The sequence below is a fragment of the Hyalella azteca genome, unplaced genomic scaffold (genome assembly GCF_000764305.2).
Source record: "Hyalella azteca isolate HAZT.00-mixed unplaced genomic scaffold, Hazt_2.0.2 contig12396, whole genome shotgun sequence".
NCBI lineage: Eukaryota > Metazoa > Arthropoda > Malacostraca > Amphipoda > Hyalellidae > Hyalella > Hyalella azteca.
Window position 1 is genome coordinate 131,210 of NW_025942356.1, and position 20,625 is coordinate 151,834.

The 20,625-nt window shown below is 39.7% G+C and overlaps 1 protein-coding gene across 1 annotated transcript; it reads right to left on the reverse strand.

Moving 5' to 3' along the window:
* Window positions 1-589: 589 nt before the first annotated feature.
* On the reverse strand, window positions 590-15,329 carry LOC108681651 (chitin deacetylase 1). Its single transcript, XM_018170704.1, has 7 exons — window positions 15,250-15,329; window positions 9,334-9,491; window positions 3,798-3,947; window positions 3,366-3,465; window positions 2,915-3,003; window positions 2,420-2,649; window positions 590-1,934 (listed from the first exon to the last, which is right to left on the reverse strand). The coding sequence occupies exons 1-7, from the start codon at window positions 15,305-15,307 to the stop codon at window positions 1,100-1,102; spliced, it is 1,620 nt and encodes a 539-aa protein (XP_018026193.1). The 5' UTR covers window positions 15,308-15,329; the 3' UTR covers window positions 590-1,099.
* Between the last annotated feature and the right edge of the window lie 5,296 nt (window positions 15,330-20,625).

The following is a 20,625-nucleotide window of genomic DNA, read 5'->3' on the forward strand; positions in this document are numbered from 1 at the left end:
AATTTAGTTTACTATTTTATAATTAATGATTATTTGGCCAGTTTTTTTTACAAATAGGTAACAATTAATTTTCGTTCTCTTTTCAAGTGTCATGTAAAAATATCCTGTTGCCTCGCAGCGTGAGAAAATATTCTGTTAAGGGCCAAGGACAAACCGCTCCTGCAATTTGATCGTCACGTATAAGCTTCCTCTTACCATCACACATGAATAATAAATGGACTGTCATCGCCAAGAGGGCAGCCAATAATGCGCGTATAATTTTAATGAGTAGCTTAATTTTTTTATTAATGCACGTTAAGCTTAACTCAGAGTTGCTTCTTTAGCCCGTTTTCCCGTTACATTTTGCACTTGGATATTTTTATTAGGAAAAATAAACAAGTCACCATCCTAGAACTGAGATGATGTTTTTAGCCAATTATTTTTATGAGCCTTAAACTCTTTACTTTCTTTCAGTAATTACTTTAATAAATTGTGCTGTCAACCGTGCATTTTTTCCTCTTGGAAGGCGGGTATGCTGAGGAAAAATTCTAAGTCCTGAATCCAAACTTGAATCTACAGTACAAACTATAAAGGTTAAATAAAATGTGAATCCGAGATTTCTGATTTATTATGTTGTAACACAATGAGTAAACAAATGAAAATTCGCCTGTCGAAGAGACCGTCGTGTCTACCTGGTCTGGCAAATAATACTCGTTACAGAAATGCAGTCACAACTAACTTCTTAAGATCTTAACCATCACAGCGGTCTTGCAATTTACTTGATTGCCGTTCGTGATGAAGTGGGTTATTTAAGAAAAATATCAGGAAAATTTCAACCTAGACATTATGATCATCGTCCACGGATACACTAGCTGTTGAAAACGCAAATGGTATCTAAAGGCCTGGTAACGTAAATATATGAAAAGGGTAGAATTTCTTGTGCAGAAATGAAAGCCATATTAAACGGTTCTTTGAATAAAAAATTTACACATAAGATGGAAGTCTTGACAGGGAACAACGTAAGCTCGTCTTGATTAATAAAATAAGTTTAAACAATATATACATAAGGGGATCTACGAGATCCCTATCATATTAGGAATATTCTATAGGCTATCACTGATTAGAATAGTCCATCACCATTGGGGTCCAACAACCAGGGGTACCTGCTGGGGCAAGGCATGCAGGTAGACAGGCGTACGGTTTCGCCGGGCAGTTCAGCAGTGTCCAATTTACAGTTATTTCCTCCGTTCTGGCACGATGGAGGGCCTTGGACTGCACACTTATCCTTCCAGGGCTCGAAGTTAGCAACTTGACTAATTGGAACAATATCCTGGAGCCAGTAAAGAGCTTGAGTCATGGTTACGAAGTAGACGTCCTTGTGAGTGCTAAGAATTTCGTCGAGCCAGAACGTAAAGGCATCCAGGATCTCAGGGTTGTTCTTGAGGAAAGCAGAGTGGAAAAAGAGTCCCATAGGAGCGCGGTTGGAGTTGTAGTGGCGGTTGAAGTTGTTGTTCAAGAAATTATAAAATTGATCGCCTGTCGGCCTGTTCGAGAAGCAGGAGTCCACCATAGCGCAACCAGGAAGAGGCTCTTCATGAAGAGGGTCTTCACGACGGTCCATTTCGTTCATGACCATTTCCCAAACAGCGTATGCCCGAGTAGGGCAAACCTGAATGTGCCCATGACACTCATGAGGCATACGGTAGTACAAAATATAGGGCCAAAGTGGCACATCAGCCAAAGGAGCAACAATGGTGGAATCGTAGAGGAAACCTTGCTCTTCCATCATGAGGAATTGGTTGTTTCCTCCCACTCGAAGGTAAGGAGCGCGGACGCCCACGACTGTGGTATCAGTGATGTTGGCGAAATGATTGACAATCTGTCGAGCTCCCGCCATTTCGTTGGTCCAGTCTTGGACAGTGGCTTCCGTCCAGAAGGTAGCGGAATCGTTGTGACTATAAAGAGGAAAATTCCTTCGTTTGAGACATGACAATAATTTTCCTTCACTACAATCTCAGCTCATAAAGAAAAACTCAAGTCCTTTATCATCGAGGGAATCAGAGAGTTTTTACATTTTGGCATCGCCGCAATAATACTACTTGTCAAAACTATTGATTATTTCTCATCGGGTTTCAGTCGTCTAGTGAAAAAATAACCGCTTAAAAATATCCCAGAGTAATATAAAAAGGAAAATAGTGAGCTAACTCACTCAAGCACTACCATGTCCAAATTACGAAATCATCAATGCAGGTTAGCAATTTAGAAAGTTTGGCTACCAATTGCGTCAGTTGCAATACAGTACCCAGCAGGAATAACATAGACAGTTAAGATGTATCATTATAGACAAATATGCTTCTTAAGTTTAAGACGTTCGAGCAGGCTACGGCGGTTAGGTGAGGCCTAATCTCAATCTACGAGTAAACAATTCAGTTTTCCTCACCTGATGGAGTGGACGGCGATTTCGTGTCCTTTGCGGTGTAGTTCGCTGACTGCGGTGTAATTCGTGTATTTATGCGACACGAAGAATGTGGCTTTGATGTCACAGCCATTTGGATTTGCGCGGCCACTGAAGATGAGGTCGTAGAGATCAACGTTGTTGTTGTTGACAGCGTCATCGAAAGTGATCATGATCATCTGTGGTACATCCTTAGGGTCGATATTGTTGGGGGTCTGCGAGAAAACAAGGCACCAATGTTAGACGTGAGGTTATTGAAACTTTTTAGCGCATTTTCTCATTTATGGAAAAAATGCACTATTGTGCTCGCCATGTCCGTCTGTCTGTCCGTCTGTCTGTCCTGGACCTCAAGTTTTCGTCGACGAAAAAATACGCTCTCTGTCACTCACTGCAGTGAGTACTGAGTTATATTTTTTGTTTTTACACTATGTATTCCATGCAGTGAAAATTAGCATTGATTATTTAGTTGGTGGTAAGTACCTCATTAGGGTTGTTAATGCAGAAGCAGTTCGGCAGCTGGCATTCGGCCTTGTTACATTGAGGAGCTCTGTTTGGATCTGAGTTGATGTCTGCAAAGAAGAAGGAAGAAATTGATAACATCTCAGGAGTCCGTATTTTTTATTCCATTTATCGTATTTATGGGCGAATCAATAAAATGGAATATATAAATGGCCATCAAGACTGAAATTTTGTCCAAGTAAATCCAATAGAATCACTCGAGGCAGATACTTTTCTTGTGACAACACAATTTGGTCAACTTTTTGCATGCATGTTGATATCTTTACCTTTACATACGGGAAATGCTATCTCCAGAATTTGTTCGTCAAGTTGCGATATTATTAATTGTAGAAATTTAAAACTCAATTGCCCGTGACTGTAAATAACACAAGTATTGCATTGGTTCCGTGCTGGAGAGGAAAATGCTACTCACCGCAAAAGTTCTCATCTGAATTATCGGCACAGTCAGGCTTGCCGTCGCAGAACAACTCTTTCGCTATACACACACCGTCTCCACATGCCAGCTTACCGCCCTGCACGAGTCACAAAAACTCGACTTAAACACAATCATTGTTGGTGCAATGCCAGTTCTAAACGTAAAAAAATTGCCCATATATTGGTAATCTTGACCCACATAATATAATTCAACATTCCTTGAACTCTCAATGGAAGAACATCTTACTATGTTGATGTGATGTAAAATTCACTAAAAAATTTAAAATTCCTAAAATTCAAATGTTAGAAATAATTTTACGTGAGAAAACCTTTCATCGGAGAGTAAAATGTAACAAGACATGAGCTCCCGACAAGTTCCAAAGATCAACGCAAAGAAATTTTTGCAAAAAAATTGAATGGATTTGCATACCTCGCACAAGGGGTCCTTGGTGGCAGTGAGAGGCCTGACTTTCTTGTCTTTGGTGGTCTTGGCACAATTCTTCACCTCTTCCTTCCAGTTGCATGCTTGCAGTTCCAGGTCGAATGCAAGACTAGGGGGGCACACTAGACTCTCCAGACCCTGGCGAACAAAGAAATGCGTGCGGTTAGGACTCTTCATTTACTATCATCATAAATTCTCTTTAATTTCCCCAACGAATGCAGGGAAATAATTACACTTGCCATACTATGGCGATGTAAATCTACCTATTTAATTTGGTTTGCGGATCTGAAGAAGAAAGGAAGCTCTAACAGCTAACTGCACTTGCACTCGAGACGTGGACTCCAAAGTAGTCAAGTTATTCACGTCCAGGTTTCATCACTGAACGTATTCAACGCAACTACCTCAATTTCCCTATCCCTGATATATTATTATTATGGTAACTAAACAGTTGAATGCACATGATTCATTATATTTACATCTCATTCGATTAATTTTCGACTTTCGAAACGAAATATTGATATCGATTTCAAGCAATCATCGTTTGCAGCAAACATACAAATTGCCCTGACAGAATTAGGCTGAATAATCCATGTCTCAATTCCACCCCTGCTTTCCAGGGATGTAAAATGAATCATCAAGACTCGTATGAAATATATCTGCCCTTCATATCAACGGGATCCTTTCATATCTGCTTTTTCATTTCCATTTGTTGCACAAATTGTTTTGGTCGTTGGAGTTTTATACCCAAAACACTAGTGAATTTTGTAAATGAAAGTTGTCTCACGAGCAGAGAGCTGAAAGATGACGGTTTGGATCATATTCCCTTAAATGAGGATGACATATTGATTGATGATGGTCCAAAACCATAAAAAATATGGTGGCTGATCATAGTCATGTTGGCCTCGCAGTGCAAGTCAGTTGCTGACCTTTATGATCGAGAGGCCAATCGTTCTGCCGGCCGAGTCTTCCATGCCCCTGCCGGCTCGTTGACATTTGCGCCGACGCGACCCACTAGCAAGACAACTTTCTGCCTCCATCCTGGCCCAGGCAGAGTGCCATGTGGCTGTAACCTACTTAGGCCTTAACCCCGGTGTCTTACTACAGCCTACATAGACCGCGACACTGAGTGCCTTGCTTCGGGCTATATAGATAGCAATTAAAATGTAAAGTTTTAGTATTTGGACATAATGAATAATTCATGCTTCTAAGTGATAAGCTCCGATGAAGAGAAATAGGTAGAAATAGGATTCACGCACATTTATACACTTAAATTATTCGAGGGCGTTTTGCGCTCTTACCTCCAATTCATCCGTCTAATGCAGCCTCTTAAGTGACATACAAGTTATATTAATCCTAATAATTCCTAGTTGATGTGAAACTCGTTTGCATGAGAGCGGAAGAAGAGAACACGTCAATGGAACAGTCCAGAATCTAGGACTCAACGACGCCGACATCAAGTAATGCTCTGCAGGAGAGACACGGCATCGCTAATATGCAGGCAGAAGGTAATTACTCACATCCGAAATCAGACCTACAGAACACATACGACTCCTAATAAGGGCATTTCAGCTATTGAAAAATTCGAAAAGAGTTTAGGTGAACTAAAAAATTTTCTACGTTCAACGTCGTATTATAAAAAATGAAAATAAAGCATAAATTTAGATTTTATCTGTTTTTTCTTTAACAGGAAAGAAATTGGAAAGGTTTTTCATCGCAAAGTTGGACCTCATCGTACCTATGCACCGCATGGTTGTCCAAAATAAGCTGAGTATTTTAATTAGTTTTGTTCTTGAAACGAAAACTTAAGATCAACTCTCCTTTTTATGTACAATTCTGTATTGAAAAGCTCGGTTGATGGCCATTGATTTCATTTGTATTGTATACGCTTGTAAAGTTTTAGAAGACACGCGCCCTAATGACATTGTGAGAGGAGAGGCCATGAGAATGGAAAGGCTGACTCGAGTCAGGTTCCAGTGTGTCGGTTAGCTCCTTCGACAAGAATCTTTATGGTATATAAAAAAGTATGTAATTCTCATGATTTCTGCCAACCATATTTTCAATGTTGTTAGTGGCTGTGTTATGCTGGATATACAGTATGAACATGAATGTAGGTATAATCAGCCAGTTTTATAATTCTGTATTTTACCAGAAAGATCGCTGTAGTGTAGTAATTTCTGCACCTAGAAAAATTTGTTCCCAATTGATCGCGAGAAAAGACCATCTTTTGAAAACCAATGCGCTACTGATTCGAGCTGTGCCCTTTGCAAGATTATACTCGACCATAGGTGGGATACGATGCCTCATCAATTTTCAGAGATGCTTAACCAACAATTTTCGCCGCTCTTCAACAATAAAAAAAACTATTTCACCGTATGCGATATGCCAGAGTGCGTCACTGCACGGTACAGAGCGTATATGTAGTGTACAAGTTGTTAGCGTAACCCACTCAACGTTTGAGTGTTAGTGTGGTTGCAATTTGTCACTGCACAGATAGTTTCTTTAATGAAGTTTCTAATTGTACCTATACTTAATTTTAGAATCATGTAGATTTAGGTGCTAGGTAGCTGCATATTTACAATACTACGCTCATCTGTCTGCTTTGCTAGATCTCGCAACGAGATCTAACTCGTAATGAGATCTTACGGTGAACTACGAGTTTCGTACGGGTTCATGATATATCACATGACTTGTCATCGCATTTAAATAATAATAATTTTAGGTTTTCTAGATAGTGTACTTGCTGTTTAAAAGTGTGGATTAAAGTAAGATTAAAAGTAAAAAAGTAAAAAAGATTAAAGTAAAGTAAAAAAAATATTGTTCGATATATTGAAAAAACTAATAAGAAAATTGTGAATAAAACAAATTCTCTGGTCTTCAATGAAACCTGCTTGAAAGAAGAAATTCTGCCAACCTATACTAAAGTAAGATTGTACACTATTTACGATTCACCTATATCAGCAGGTGACAGCTCTCCGCCCGCAACACTGCTAGCATCAGTCGCGTGTCGCAACAGATTGTGCCGCATGCTTCCTAAAAGCTTGCATTCACTTTTGCTCTCTGCCGAGGAATGCGCTCTCGAAGGTAATTAGTGCTTATCCTATGTATCTCAAACATGATATATATCAGGCACGCATGTTTTATGCACGACTTCATTCCAGAAGTGTGCTTCATCTCTTGTCATGGGACAGCCATATATCATTATATTAACGTAAAATCGTGGCAACTATGACTTATCACGCCTGATCCCTTGATATCTTCTGATGAACAACAACGGTAATGTTTTGCGTTGTTTAATAGCTAATAAATATTTTTGATCTTCCACAAGTGAAAGTATTCTTCAGAGTAAGTTAAGCAACCCCCTGAAGTGGGGGTGTCGGGCACTAGTGGGGTTATCGGGTGCTGTAAACATCTTGTTATGAGTGAAATCATCCTAACGTTTTTGCTGTTACTTTTTGTGCGCGTGTTTACAAAATTACAAATAACGCGGAATACAAAATTTTAACCAATATTAGTCCAAAACAAAATTTTTGTAGAACATTCTTTAACCATAATTACGACTAAAAAATAAGTTCAAGGGCCCGGCCACATGGAAAACTTCCCAACGAATCAGAGTTTCAAATGGCCGCCTGTCTGTATGTAGATGAAACTTTTGAACATTTTTTTCTTGAGCTGAGGCTAAAATTTTGGAATTAACCCAGCTCTGCTCCAGCGTTACTCCCGCGATGTCTACCATTCCTAAGTTCAAATGTGCTGTCCTTTTACCGCAATATCGTGACGCGTTCTCCTCAAGGACAGCAAATAACAGGGTTGCTATTACGTCTCGTGCGCTCATATAGGCAAGTCAGTCACTAGGAGACGTGCAGTGAATATGATGTATGAGGCCAGCGGTCCAGTGTGGTGAAGATGATGTATGAGGCCAGCGGTCCAGTGTGGTGAATATGATGTATGAGGCCAGCGGTCCAGTGTGGTGAAGATGATGCATGAGGCCAGCGGTCCAGTGTGATGAATATGATGTATGAGGCCAGCGGTCCAGTGTGGTGAAGATGATGTATGAGGCCAGCGGTCCAGTGTGGTGAAGATGATGTATGAGGCCAGCGGTCCAGTGTGGTGAAGATGATGCATGAGGCCATCGGTCCAGTGTGGTGAAGATGATGCATGAGGCTTTCGGTCCAGTGTGATGAATATGATGTATCAGGCCAGCAATCCAGTAAATGAAAGGACGGTCATGCAGCTCGCGGGTTGGTGTGGCTACTGTTTGATGTCACAATAAGAACCATGGCATTTCATATAGCATCGACCGTTAGCTGCAGTCAAAACTGTTAAACGCCTCATTCTCCTAAGAGTAGCATCGAGTCCCCAAGTTACATTGATATTGAAGAGCGACGTTTCGGGTTAAATATCTTTCGATTCCGCGCTTGGACTTGGCTGGAAGCTGAGCCGGGCTCAAGAACCTCTTGCTTTCGGCATGCATGCTTCCTTCTTCATAATGAGCGTTTTGAATGGACAAACGTAAAAAAGTTGAAGTCCGTGACCTGGTTTGGCCGAGGTAATGTTAGAGACATGGCGAGGACCAGACTAGTCGATGGCCGTTGAGGGTCATTTCGTCAGTCGGCCGCCATTCTTTGTCGCACAAACCTTTGCTTCAGCTTCAAGGGTCAAAGGCTAGTGGAACCTTGTTTTTTTATTGATCCACGGATATATAAGTCGGCGTAAATCATGAATTGCCTCGTACACGGCCTGTCACAAAGATATCTTATCGCGAGAGTTGTTCGACATTGAACACATATGGTCAGGCCACGTGCCGGTCAGCTCATTTCTACTAGTTTCACTCTCTACAGGCGAGTTGTCGACGAGCTGGGCAGCAATACTGCATGAAAATGTGCTTCGTGTACTAAATAGTACTTCACAGCCAAATTAGACTAACGGTCGCTTTTTGATCACATTATTGTCAAAATATTGGGCTGGACCTTCTTTATTTGTCATGTTGTTTTACATATGACCTGATGAGGGCACAGTGTTAAAAGGCCGAACAGGCGAAAGTTTAATTTGTCGAGAAAGTTCAAGGTCGCAAATATCAGATATCAGGCTTTATAGATAACGGAACATGGTGATCAACTTGCATTAGACATAATTAACTTGGTCTCTAAGCTCGGTCCAATTAGCAAAATCTGAATTGCAGCGTACATCAAGTGTTGTTATTTAAACTCGCTTCATCTTTAGTGATGACATACATTTCCCACATTTCCCATCTTTAGTGATGACATGTCCCAATTACCATGGATCAATAACTTTTACTTTACATGTGACAATAATAAATCCCCGGTAATATTGGAACTTTAACACCGAAGTAATATCAGAAGCATCCTTGTTAAATATTTCAGGTTACTCATAATTGTTAGTCGATAGCTTCCAAATTGATGTCGAACAGTCAATTAGGACTTCAGTACCGTAAAGTAACGTAAAACCATAACAAAAGTATCGATTTTGCTCGTTGCGACTATGCTCTGGATGAATGTTTACTCACGACTTCTGTGCACTGGATGACTTTTCTGCAATCCTGCGTGCTGAGTCTGAAGTACTCCTGCGCGCCCTTGCTGGCGCACAGCTCCCTGGTGAAAGCGTCCACGGCATCCTCGTCTACCGTCGCCTCGGCCTCCGCTGCCTGTCGCTTCTCACGCTCCTCTGTAAGTCAAAATAAAAACATGTGAAACTGCACAGTGTCACACATGTGAGGTACTGATGCAAGCAATAAGCAAGCAACAGCATCGTGCATCAGGTGGCCCAAATGAGGGCGGATGAACGATAATCAGAGGCGGCGATCCATCGTGGCCTGGGACTGCTATGTCCCAAACAAATACTAAGGATACTTAGGATACTGGCTCTACTTATGAGGTACTGGCACAGTGTCACACATGTGAGGTACTGGCTCTACTTATGAGGTACTGACACAGTGTCCTCCAACTCCACGACAGTTATGACTTCACACGCTCTTATGCAACTTAAAATAAAAACATATGAGGGACTGGCACTATGTCACCCATCTCCATGACAGTTATGACTTCACACGCTCATCTGGAACTTAAAACAAAAACGTGTGATGTACTGGCACAATGTCCTACAATCCGACAGAACGTGAATAGGTTATGAATTCTCACGCGCCTCTGCAAGGCAGAATAAAAATATAACAGGTTAGCTGAATCTTTACAGCAACTTGTTCGAGAATGAGTTGTCTTTTGTTTTAAATTTTTATACTAATTTTTTATTATTCAAATAAGAGAAATTAACTTGAGGCTGCTCAACATAGATTCGTTTTCATGAAACTCTCCTGATAACGAAGTTACTCTTCTGTTGCACGGCAAATATGGCAGTGAGTTAGGAAATGATTCAATAGGCAAACTCAACACTTTCTCGTACATCTTTGCCTACAAAAGATAACTTAATGATCCTTTTTGAAAATGACGTCAAGATAAAAGAGCCCGTTTTCAATGAAGCTAAGAAAATTATGCCATGAATACTCGGATTTGTACACTTATAGAGCAGGTCTGCGTGAATGATGAACATTAATAACCTACTTAATAATTTTTCTTTCTTTGATTAATGATTCATGAAATTCATGAAAAGCATAATAGAGAAACATTGAACCTTTGAGAGTACACATGTAAGAATACAATATTTATAAGTTATTGTGTTAAAATAATCTGTGACAGTTAAAATATTCTGCGACAAAACCTGGCCAAACCGAACATTGTTTATTTTTTCTCTCTTAACATTCTATTGTTGCGTTGACAAACTTTCATGCGGCATTAGCAGATATTCAATGCTGCAATTTCAAGGTTGATAGAAAAATATAATATATCGTCATATCTTTTATTTTATTTGGTTAACCCGGCGGTAAGAGAGGTTAAAAATTTAACTTTTGTTTTTAAATAAGCCGCAATGAGCGTAAAAAACAATGTACTTTCTTATATTCTATTGTTTACTGCGGCCAAATTCAGAGGGGTGAGAGAAGCCTGAACTTCGCCCGCTGCATAGAGCGCAATGAAGCTGACACTTCCATTGTGCATGGAGTAATGCAAGGCACGGCCCGCGGCCGCCAGCTTCGAGAAGGTTACAGAGGTTCTGCCAGAGGTTGGCCTTGGTTCAACGAACTGACGGGCTAAGCAGCCAGACTTGGCCGACCACTGCCACTGATTTACAGTCTTGACCGGCATGGCTAAGCCGCCAGACTTGGCCGACCACTGCCACTGATTTACAGTCTTGGCCGGCGTGGCTGCGCAGCCAGACTTGGCCGACCACTGCCACTAGTTTACAGTATTGACCGGTGTGGCTGCAGGCTTTGGACTGTGTCAAGCATAGGTTGTCAGTATTTAGATTCGTCATTTCATCGTATTGATGAAAATGAAAACTATGTACATTTCGAATTACAATTTCAAACGTTGAGTTCGAATGCTGTTTTTAGCGCATTGTCTCATGCATTTATGGAAAAAATGCACTATTGTGCTCGCCATGTCCGTCTGTCCGTTTGTCTGTTCGTCCGTCTGTCTGTCCGTCCGTGACTTCACGTCTTGGTTGACGAGAAAATGCGCTATCTGTCATTCAATGCAGTGAGTACTGAGTTACATTTTTTCCGTGATAGACCAAATTTAGTTAAACTATTTCAATTACTTAGATTACAGTATATATTTTTTAAGTTAAAATATGGAGCAAAATTTGTTGAATGGTAAAGAAAATGGCATGATTAACGAAGGTTCTGCACCCTAAGCTTTTTCGCAGACCGATGTAATACTATGATATAATAAAATAAAATCGTGCGTTCTCGAAGCAATATTTTCATTTGAAGTTTATGCAGTTATGATCCACGAACTCAGAGTTCAATTAAAAGGAGTTTCTTACATCTGATCGAATTTAGCTTAAATGGATCGATAAATAATGTGTATAGTACTTTACGCCATATATATAGTGCATTCTACTATACGAATAATGTGCATAGTACTATAGTTGCTGGGCTAGTAATTCAACAATAATTGAACTTGCGGGTAGCCCGTAAACCCGTCGTCCCGGTTATCGAAAAGTAACTGAATTGACGTGTCGCCCGGAAGTGATCGAATGGAAACAATCCTGATGTCAACCTTGTAGATTTTTAGTCTCGTTGACGATCAAATGCATATGATTGGAGTGTTACAAGTAATTTCGTAAATTATATCAAGTTGCAAGGAGGTCAGGGTACCACGTTCATTGCGCTATACAACATGGCTCTTCGATCAAAAGTTCATGACAACTACCCTGCGTTTGGTAGTTCACTCAAAACGCGATTTTTCCTATGAAAGAATGGGAAAATTGCTTGGAGATATTCACAGGCTTTAATCGAGACAAGCCTCATGATGGAAAAAGTTCTAGAATGAAGCTGTGGCATGAGAAATTATTAGCTAATGCAGTGTGGTCATGAGTTGGTAATTAGCTTTTGTAATTTCTTCAAACGTTATGAAAGAGGAGTATTTAGCATTAAAAATATTAAAACTTAAATTTTACTGCAATAAAAAAAATTGTACGTCAGAACTCACTCAAATTCTGTCGTAAAATTCTCGATCAATCTGTCGTTATAATAAATTTTTGTACTTTTTAACAAGTTTAATAGAACATGCATGCATGCGGCGTTTACGAGAAACCGGTAAAACGGCACCGAAAACCATCTCAAAATAATTCTGTGTACATTGCTTGACATAAATAAACTTATTTTTAAACGCGCATATTGTAACAACCTTAGACACTAGCTACAGTTTATTTTGATTATTTTCATGTAATTGCCTGCGCCGCGAGAGATCACTACCTGTGCCGCGTTGAAGTCTCCCATCGTAACAGGACCGTAGGCCTATCAGTCCCGACTACTCTAAGAACTTAAATCGTAATCGTTCGTAAATTATGGTTAAGAGTATAAAAATTTACATCCATGCTTCTGAATTAAAGTAAAAAAAACACTTCTCATGATCACTGATGTAGTTAGATAATTATTATTATCAGATATACAGCAAGGCGGACATATGGATCACCGCTAATTCTACTATATACAAGTATAATATGGGACTTTAATGTAAAATATATATAAGATTGACGGAGAACGTCGTGATCTTCAGATGTTAAGGAATCATGTGCCTCTGAACAGTGCTAGGTGTTGCAAACTGGGAGAAAGGCAAAGTTGTACCCAGTTTTTGGCAAGCGTTCAAGTTGGGCGGAGGGTGTGGCTCTATTATGCAAGAGACGCGACTTGAAAAATGCGCATGAGGAAAGATAAGAGTTGCGTGCACGCACTCACAGGAGAAGGGAAACCAAGTTAAACCAAAAGTTTTTTCCTTAGTGCAGCAATATTTCTTTGGTGCTGCAGTAAAATTAAATTGGAATGAAAATCCTTTGGCTAAATTTAGGTACAGCTATGCCGCGATATTTCAAGAGGCTATATGAATATTTATTACTGTATACGTTCAGGCAGTTCTAAAAGGTTCACCATATTTCTAGTTGAATGTTTTGTGACATGAATTATTTTTTATTCTGGATCAACATTTATAAATGATAGTGTCATTTAGTATAATATTTCAGTCGTCATCAAAGAAATGTAAATAAAAATGGTCGTTGTACGCACTTCCTCATTCGTGTGCGATCTAAAAAGTTTTGTAATGATTATTTGTTGACTGAAAAACCACCATACGTAATTGCGCAATAAATTGATGCTTTGTGACGTCACGTTGTTTATCGCGATGTAGCAAGTATTTGGAAATTGAGATGAAGCAATCATATTTAAGTTAGTCTAGTGACGGTAAGTCTCGTTATTGGGTTTAATAAGTATGAATCGAATTCATGATGGTTACATAATATGTAGTCAAGGGGTTAACGATCCATTGAAACTTGAGGACGCCAAACTTGATGCGTTACTTCTTCATGGCTTAGTAGGTATCAATTAAATTAAGTCACTTAGACAGTCGCAGTTTTTGACGAACCTGGCATGGGAATTTGTGAAGTACGAGCAAAATACGCTCTGACATCTTCTATACAACAGTCTAGAAATGCCAAACAATAATTTGATCGAACTATGTTCGTCTACAGCAGTGGAGACGTTATTATTCTTTATGAATGTAGTCCAGAATGTACACTCTATGCTTCAAATAAGATACTTTGCCCTGTTATTGATGTTTTATTATATTACTTCATAGTTAATTAAGTCACATTTTATGTGCCAACAGAGCCTGTCAACGCCGGCGGTCACAATTTTGCTCCCATGGAAATATTACAACATGCGATCATATCTACATCAAATTAAAATTATTTCTTTATTTCTTGTTAAACGAGTTTTAGTATTTGCATCTAGCAAAAAATCTCAACAAATACCACGTTTTTATATGATTTTATTATGATTCCAGAAATTTGTTGTTTTTCACTGAAAGTTTGAGGGGATTGTGTAGCAGGGATGTCTATGCGGTCGCCGTGAGCTCGTTATGGTGAAGGCTTAAGCACTCCAGTCACTTTCTCTCTAACAATGATGGCGACACCACTTGCATGAACTAAAACATAGAAATTTGATGCGAGGAAAAGACCACATGCACCACAACATACATTCATAAATGTAGCCATTCCGATTCAGCACAAAAACATTTCAACACATCTTTTTCTCTACCACAAACACAGACATGAACCATAAAATTGTCGCAATTCTTGCACATGTCGCCCACAACACATAAAACCAGACAACAATGTCAACACAAACCAATAATCTGCACAGCAAACCATATAAGAAAGTAATGATTTTCACTTTATGTGTACTGTCGGAATCGACGAAAGCAGCAAAATCACGGATGTTCTACAAATGTGTATCGTTGGAAGAAGGAATTACATCCAAACTTGCTCTAAGGCGAAATTTCTTAAAACAGCATTAGCAAGCAAGCATTTCTTCAAGAATTAACAGAATTGTAACAGACACATCAACACATCATTCACAATAACCGCAACATTGACATGAGCAAAGCAAAAGCAGAATGCTGTTCTTGACACGGCGATGTGTCACGTCACGGTTCTGGAGACACGGGAACAAAAGAAGTCGGACGAGCGTTGACGAACTACGCGTGTCTTTGTATGACGTCACTCAAACACCACAGCTCGTTCCTAAGTAAAGCAGTGAACCATCACGCGTTCTTTGGAACTTCACGATTCGTGAACTGCGCACTTTATTCAACCCGAAACGTGGAGGTGGAAAGCACGCAAGTCATTAACAAAAAACACGCGAACTTGCTGAGCTAAAAGGCAGGACTCCAGTGACTGCGTGATGGGGGTGTTTACTAAAAAAATACCTCAGAATTATAACGTTGCGACATAAATTCCGATAAAAGATTGGATTCTTCGTTTGGAATAAGATTCTTATACTATAGGTCCCTTAAAAGAGTATAGGTTTACTTACCAGCTAAGACTGCCGCTGCTGCGAACAATAGCACAAGGACGAATCTTAATCTAGACATGACGGAGCGATGTCTTAAGAGAGACTGCGGCAACCCACCTCCAGGGGGCCTTATATAGCGGGTCTGTTCTCCCCACCCTCCCTTCCTCACCCTACATGGGGGTTCAGATCAGGCTCCTTCAGCTATCTCACGAATAATACACTCATAGATCACGAGGGCTAAATGTACTTTTGTGCTCCCAGGGCTCATTCGTACAACGCATACACTAACCGCACTAATGTGATGCATTCATTCTAAAGACGCTCGTAGAAGATCGCATTAAAAGCGCATTTGACAGATAACTGATCAATTTGAGACCAAAATGACTGCACTAACCTTGTCTCGAGCCACAGTACGGGACTTGAAGGGTCTTGAACCACAAATGAAACTTTCCTGGAAATATCAACTGAAACACGCCTTGAATTTAAAAAGGAAGTTATGCCTCAGTTATATTAGTTATGACTGAAACTCTATATGAGTACTCCATTAATTAATGTAGCAGTACCAGGGCACGCCTCATTGTAACACTTCGGGGCATGTAACATTGGGGACTACGGGGCATGTAACATTGGGCACTACGGGGCATGTAACATTGGGCACTACGGGGCATGTAACATTGGGCACTACGGGGCATGTAACATTTGGGCACCACGGGGCTCCTAGACGTCCTGATCGAGCTACGGATGCCCCCCGCAGGTTGAGGTCGTCTACCCTACAGCAGCAGAGGCGTTGCCATATAAATAATCAATGAAATTTTCAAAATCCTGTCATCCCGAATCCTATGAATAGTAAGTAGCGAGGCTAAATAAAATTAAAACGAGCTCTGCTCATACCCAAATGAAAAATTGAACTCCCTTTCTTCGCGGATATAATGATATCTCACTTACATCATAAATGGATGTGTAATTCTTCTGTAATATAAATTATCGAATGATGTAATAATAATTAATAATAATAATAAAAATTATATGATATCTATGTTGACAGAACACGTCGCCTGCAGCATCCCAGGACAACAGACGACCATGTCTCTTCCATCGTCACGACGTGGACAATTATCATGCTCGTCAGCGGCGCATCAATTCTAAATGATTAGAAATGAATCAATTTCTAATCATCTATGATTCTCAATATAAATTCTTCTAGAATACTTTTCTTGAGGGGGTTGAATTCTAGAGTAGAATGTATGCCCTTGTGTGCATTACATTTTGAGATTACAGATTTATTTATATGAGTGAAGAATCTTAATTTATTGAGAGATGAAGACTCGATGAAGATTGTTTTGGAAACCCTTTGCATTCAAAGTCCAATCATTCCTAAGCAACTAAGCGGGGCTTTTCCACCATAGCTTAGGGTCAATGCCATAAGGGCTGTCGATATCAAAACGTGTTCTCAATATCCTTGGGCCGTTACGAGCCCACTGTATTGCAGTTAATTCGTTGGATTTTATCAGGCATATAATCGATGTGCGTGGATTCAATGCATTTGTTAAAATTTATTCTCAAAATCAGAATCTGAATCTTTTATGCCCAGCTCGTAATTCAATGCATTTGTTCAATGCATTTGTTAAAATTTATTCTCAAAAATCAGAACCTGAATCTTTTAAGGCCAGCTCGTAATTGCACAGTTTGATCACTAGCTGAACCGTCTTGTATCTTTGGCAGGACGACGAGCGCCATCTTGTGACCTACAGGGAAAACAATGGTCACGATCACTCAGCACTCACTTAACAGACTTCTGACGTTGAATCATCGTTGAAATAAACGTTTTTTTGTTAAATCAGCATTATTTCAACGTGTTTTAATGTCGTCTTCCTGTTGGGCACTAACTAAAATGCATACGAGCGTTGCGGTTCTGCGTTAGCGTATGGCAGTTGCTTTGGTCGCGTCAACTATCGAACTTCCGTTTAATTTTGAGTCAAATTTTGAGAAATTTTCGTTCAAAACGAGTTCCGATTATGTCGAGGTGTGATGCGGTTGACTTGCGGGTTTGACTGTACAGTGCAGAGTGAATGGAGAGTTTATCGTATTTTCTAAGCTTCATTGATACTCGATTGATGTTGTTCACTGAATATAAACGAACAAAAGGATCAATTTAAGTTGTATTAATAACTATCATTTATGTTTATCACAGCATTATTTTGCAGCGTATGGAAAATTATCTCACATAAATTTTGTCCCTACGATCGGCAAACTAAAAAATAATTCGATTTCACATTTTTCGTGCCCATCCTTTAGTTCAACGGCACGACAATTTCTATGAATTCCTTTTGTCCCCAAATTATACTCAAGTCCATTACATATCATAACGTGCTTATAAATTCCATAATCTCAAAATTCTTCATATTGCATTTCCCTTTTTTCAGTGGCAATATGTCGCTTTCTACCCTGAAACTTTAACCTGCAACAACGGAGCCGGTGACCTGCTTTCGGCTGTGTTTTACACCGCACGGTTTCTTGTTTCCAATATCCACTCAGCGGAAACCCTTGGCAAATCTCCACAACTCGAAAGCGTGGCAATTTTCTCCTGACTTGCAAATCCTGCGAATATCGAATCAATATTAACCGGAAATTTTGTAGAGAAAATCACGAGGTGTTGGGGAAATTTTGACCTTTCTAATGAATATTGACCTTTTCTAAGGAATATAGACCTTTTAGACTTCCTTTTTAAGGAAGTGAATATTGCTTTGATTTCCTTGTCACGCAAGAATTCGATGCCCGAAAAAACACTCTAAATATTGCAATTTATAACCGTGATCGCCATTTTGATAGTTCGTTTTCGAGGAATATTAAGATTATTCCTATTCCTTAAACGCAAGTAAACGCAGGATAGGTGCTCTTTTCCACATTATAAAGAAAACCTTTTCTCAAATCAATGAATGTGCCGTGAACAAACATGTTTATTCTTCTTTCAAGATTGATTGCTTCACCCCCGATTATTTTGCCATTTTCTTTGGATATTGATTGTAAAAAGCATTAAAAATATTTGCTTCATCAACGCAAATTATTTTTATAAAATAAAATCTAGTTACGCCAGCGTTGTACGGATCGATGGCTGCGGATTTGCTTGCTGCTTGAATGTCAAGGAAATTTCTTGTTAAAAAAACGGATGAAAAAATCCGGCTCTTTTCCGCAACCTCGGACCCGCTGGACCCGGAACAGCATTTCTCTGGACGTGTCTTGATACAAAAATTGTTGAATTGACGACCAGAAAAATAGCTGTTCAATAAGAATCGTTCTTTACGATATTTACTCGCTCTGAGGAATGACATAAACATCCGAGTCTTTAGCAACATTACTTCATTCATCATCAGGAATAAATAACGTCAATCGCTGTTGTTTTCGACGCTGAAACTTTTTTCCTGTCCAAAGATCCCAATTGTTTGTGAAGCAAATTTAATGGGTAGATATCGGAGAGAAAAACTGTTATATTTGTGTTCATATTCCTGCAAAATTAGTTTTTATGTCTTGAATTGCGTTCCGGCACATACAATCGATTAGATTTTTGATCTGCGTTGATTTAAAGTTAATTGCGCTGTGGTGTTATGGGTGTTCCTTAAGAAATTCAATAAAAACAATTTCTTTTCTATTGTCGTGCAATTTTTTTCTCTTTCTGTTGTAGTCACTGTCTCGCTATATCGGAATTTACTTCAGTAATATTTTTATTCTGAAACGCGATGCACACGCGGCATGCGACCAACATGTACAAGATATGGACATGATTTGCACGCGGTCTACACGAGATACGTCAGCGGTTTACACACAAGCGACATACACGCACTTATTAAACACGCGTCACACACTCGTATATTATTCACGCGTTATACACGCGTCACACACGCATATGTTATACACGCGACATACACGCTTATATTATACAAGCGTCACATACATACACATATGTTATACACGCGACATACACGCTTATATTATGCACGCGTCACGCACGCATGTATTATACACGCGTCACACACGCATATATTATACACGCGACATACACATGGGTAGATATCGGAGAGAAAAACTGTTATATTTGTGTTCATATTCCTGCAAAATTAGTTTTTATGTCTTGAATTGCGTTCCGGCACATACAATCAATTAGATTTTTTATCTGCGTTGATTTAAAATTAATTGCGTTGTGGTGTTATGGGTGTTCCTAAGAAATTCAATGCAAAAATTTCTTTTCTATGGTCGTGCAATTTTCTCCTTCGGTTGTAGTCACTGTCTCGCTGTATCGGAATTTACTTCAGGAATATTTTTATTCTGACACGCGATGCACACGCTGCATGCGCCCAACATGTACAAGATATACACATGATATGCACGCGGTATACGCGAGATACGTCGGCGGTTTACACGCAAGCGAAATACAAGCACATATTAAACACGCGTCATACACGCATACTGTATATTATACACGCATCGCACACGCATATATTATACACGCGTCACACACTCATATACACGCGGAATACAGGAGTTATTCAAGGAATTACACGTGACATATACACATAAATACGTGAAATACAGGCGTCATAGTCCTATATACTGACAGTATACACGTAACACAAAGGAAATATACACGTGACGTACATGAAATAAACACACATCAACACAGCTTGTATACCAGCGTTAGCATTTCCTTGTTTTCAGTTCACTTCGAATGCCAATGCTGATTCCAGCTCGGGGGAAATTCCCACTGATAACTTGTAGCTTGCGCATTCCGTTTTATTTGTGTTAATTATTGGGAGTCATTGGAGGAGCTCTTAATGGAATATGATTGAAGGGCTTGGCTGGTCTTTAGATGTAAAATGTTTAGGAGCCGCTGCTGTGGCTCACAAATTTGACTCTGCAATAAGCTGTGGCCTCAGCATGCCTTAATTAAAATAATAAAATTAATTAATTAAAAAATAGCCTAAGCATGCAATAATTACACTCAGCATCAGAGCTAAAAAATACACTATGCTGGAACACCATAATCCTGACCAGGGAAAAACTTGTTATAAATGATAACGCAGTAGATCATAAGCATGCAGTTCTGTATCCGACCTCATCTACTCCGACTTCACATACTCCGACCTCACCTATACTCCGACCTCACCTATACTCCGACCTCACCTATACTCCGACCTCACCTATACTCCGACCTCACCTATACTCCGACCTCACCTACTCCGACCTGTCTCTTATACACATCTAGATGTGTATAAGAGACAGCACCTATACTCCGACCTCACCTACTCCGACCTCACCTATACTCCGACCTCACCTACTCACCTATTCACGCTACCCCGACTCACAACGGTCTTGCAGAAAATGACTGGCTCTACTTGCTCACTT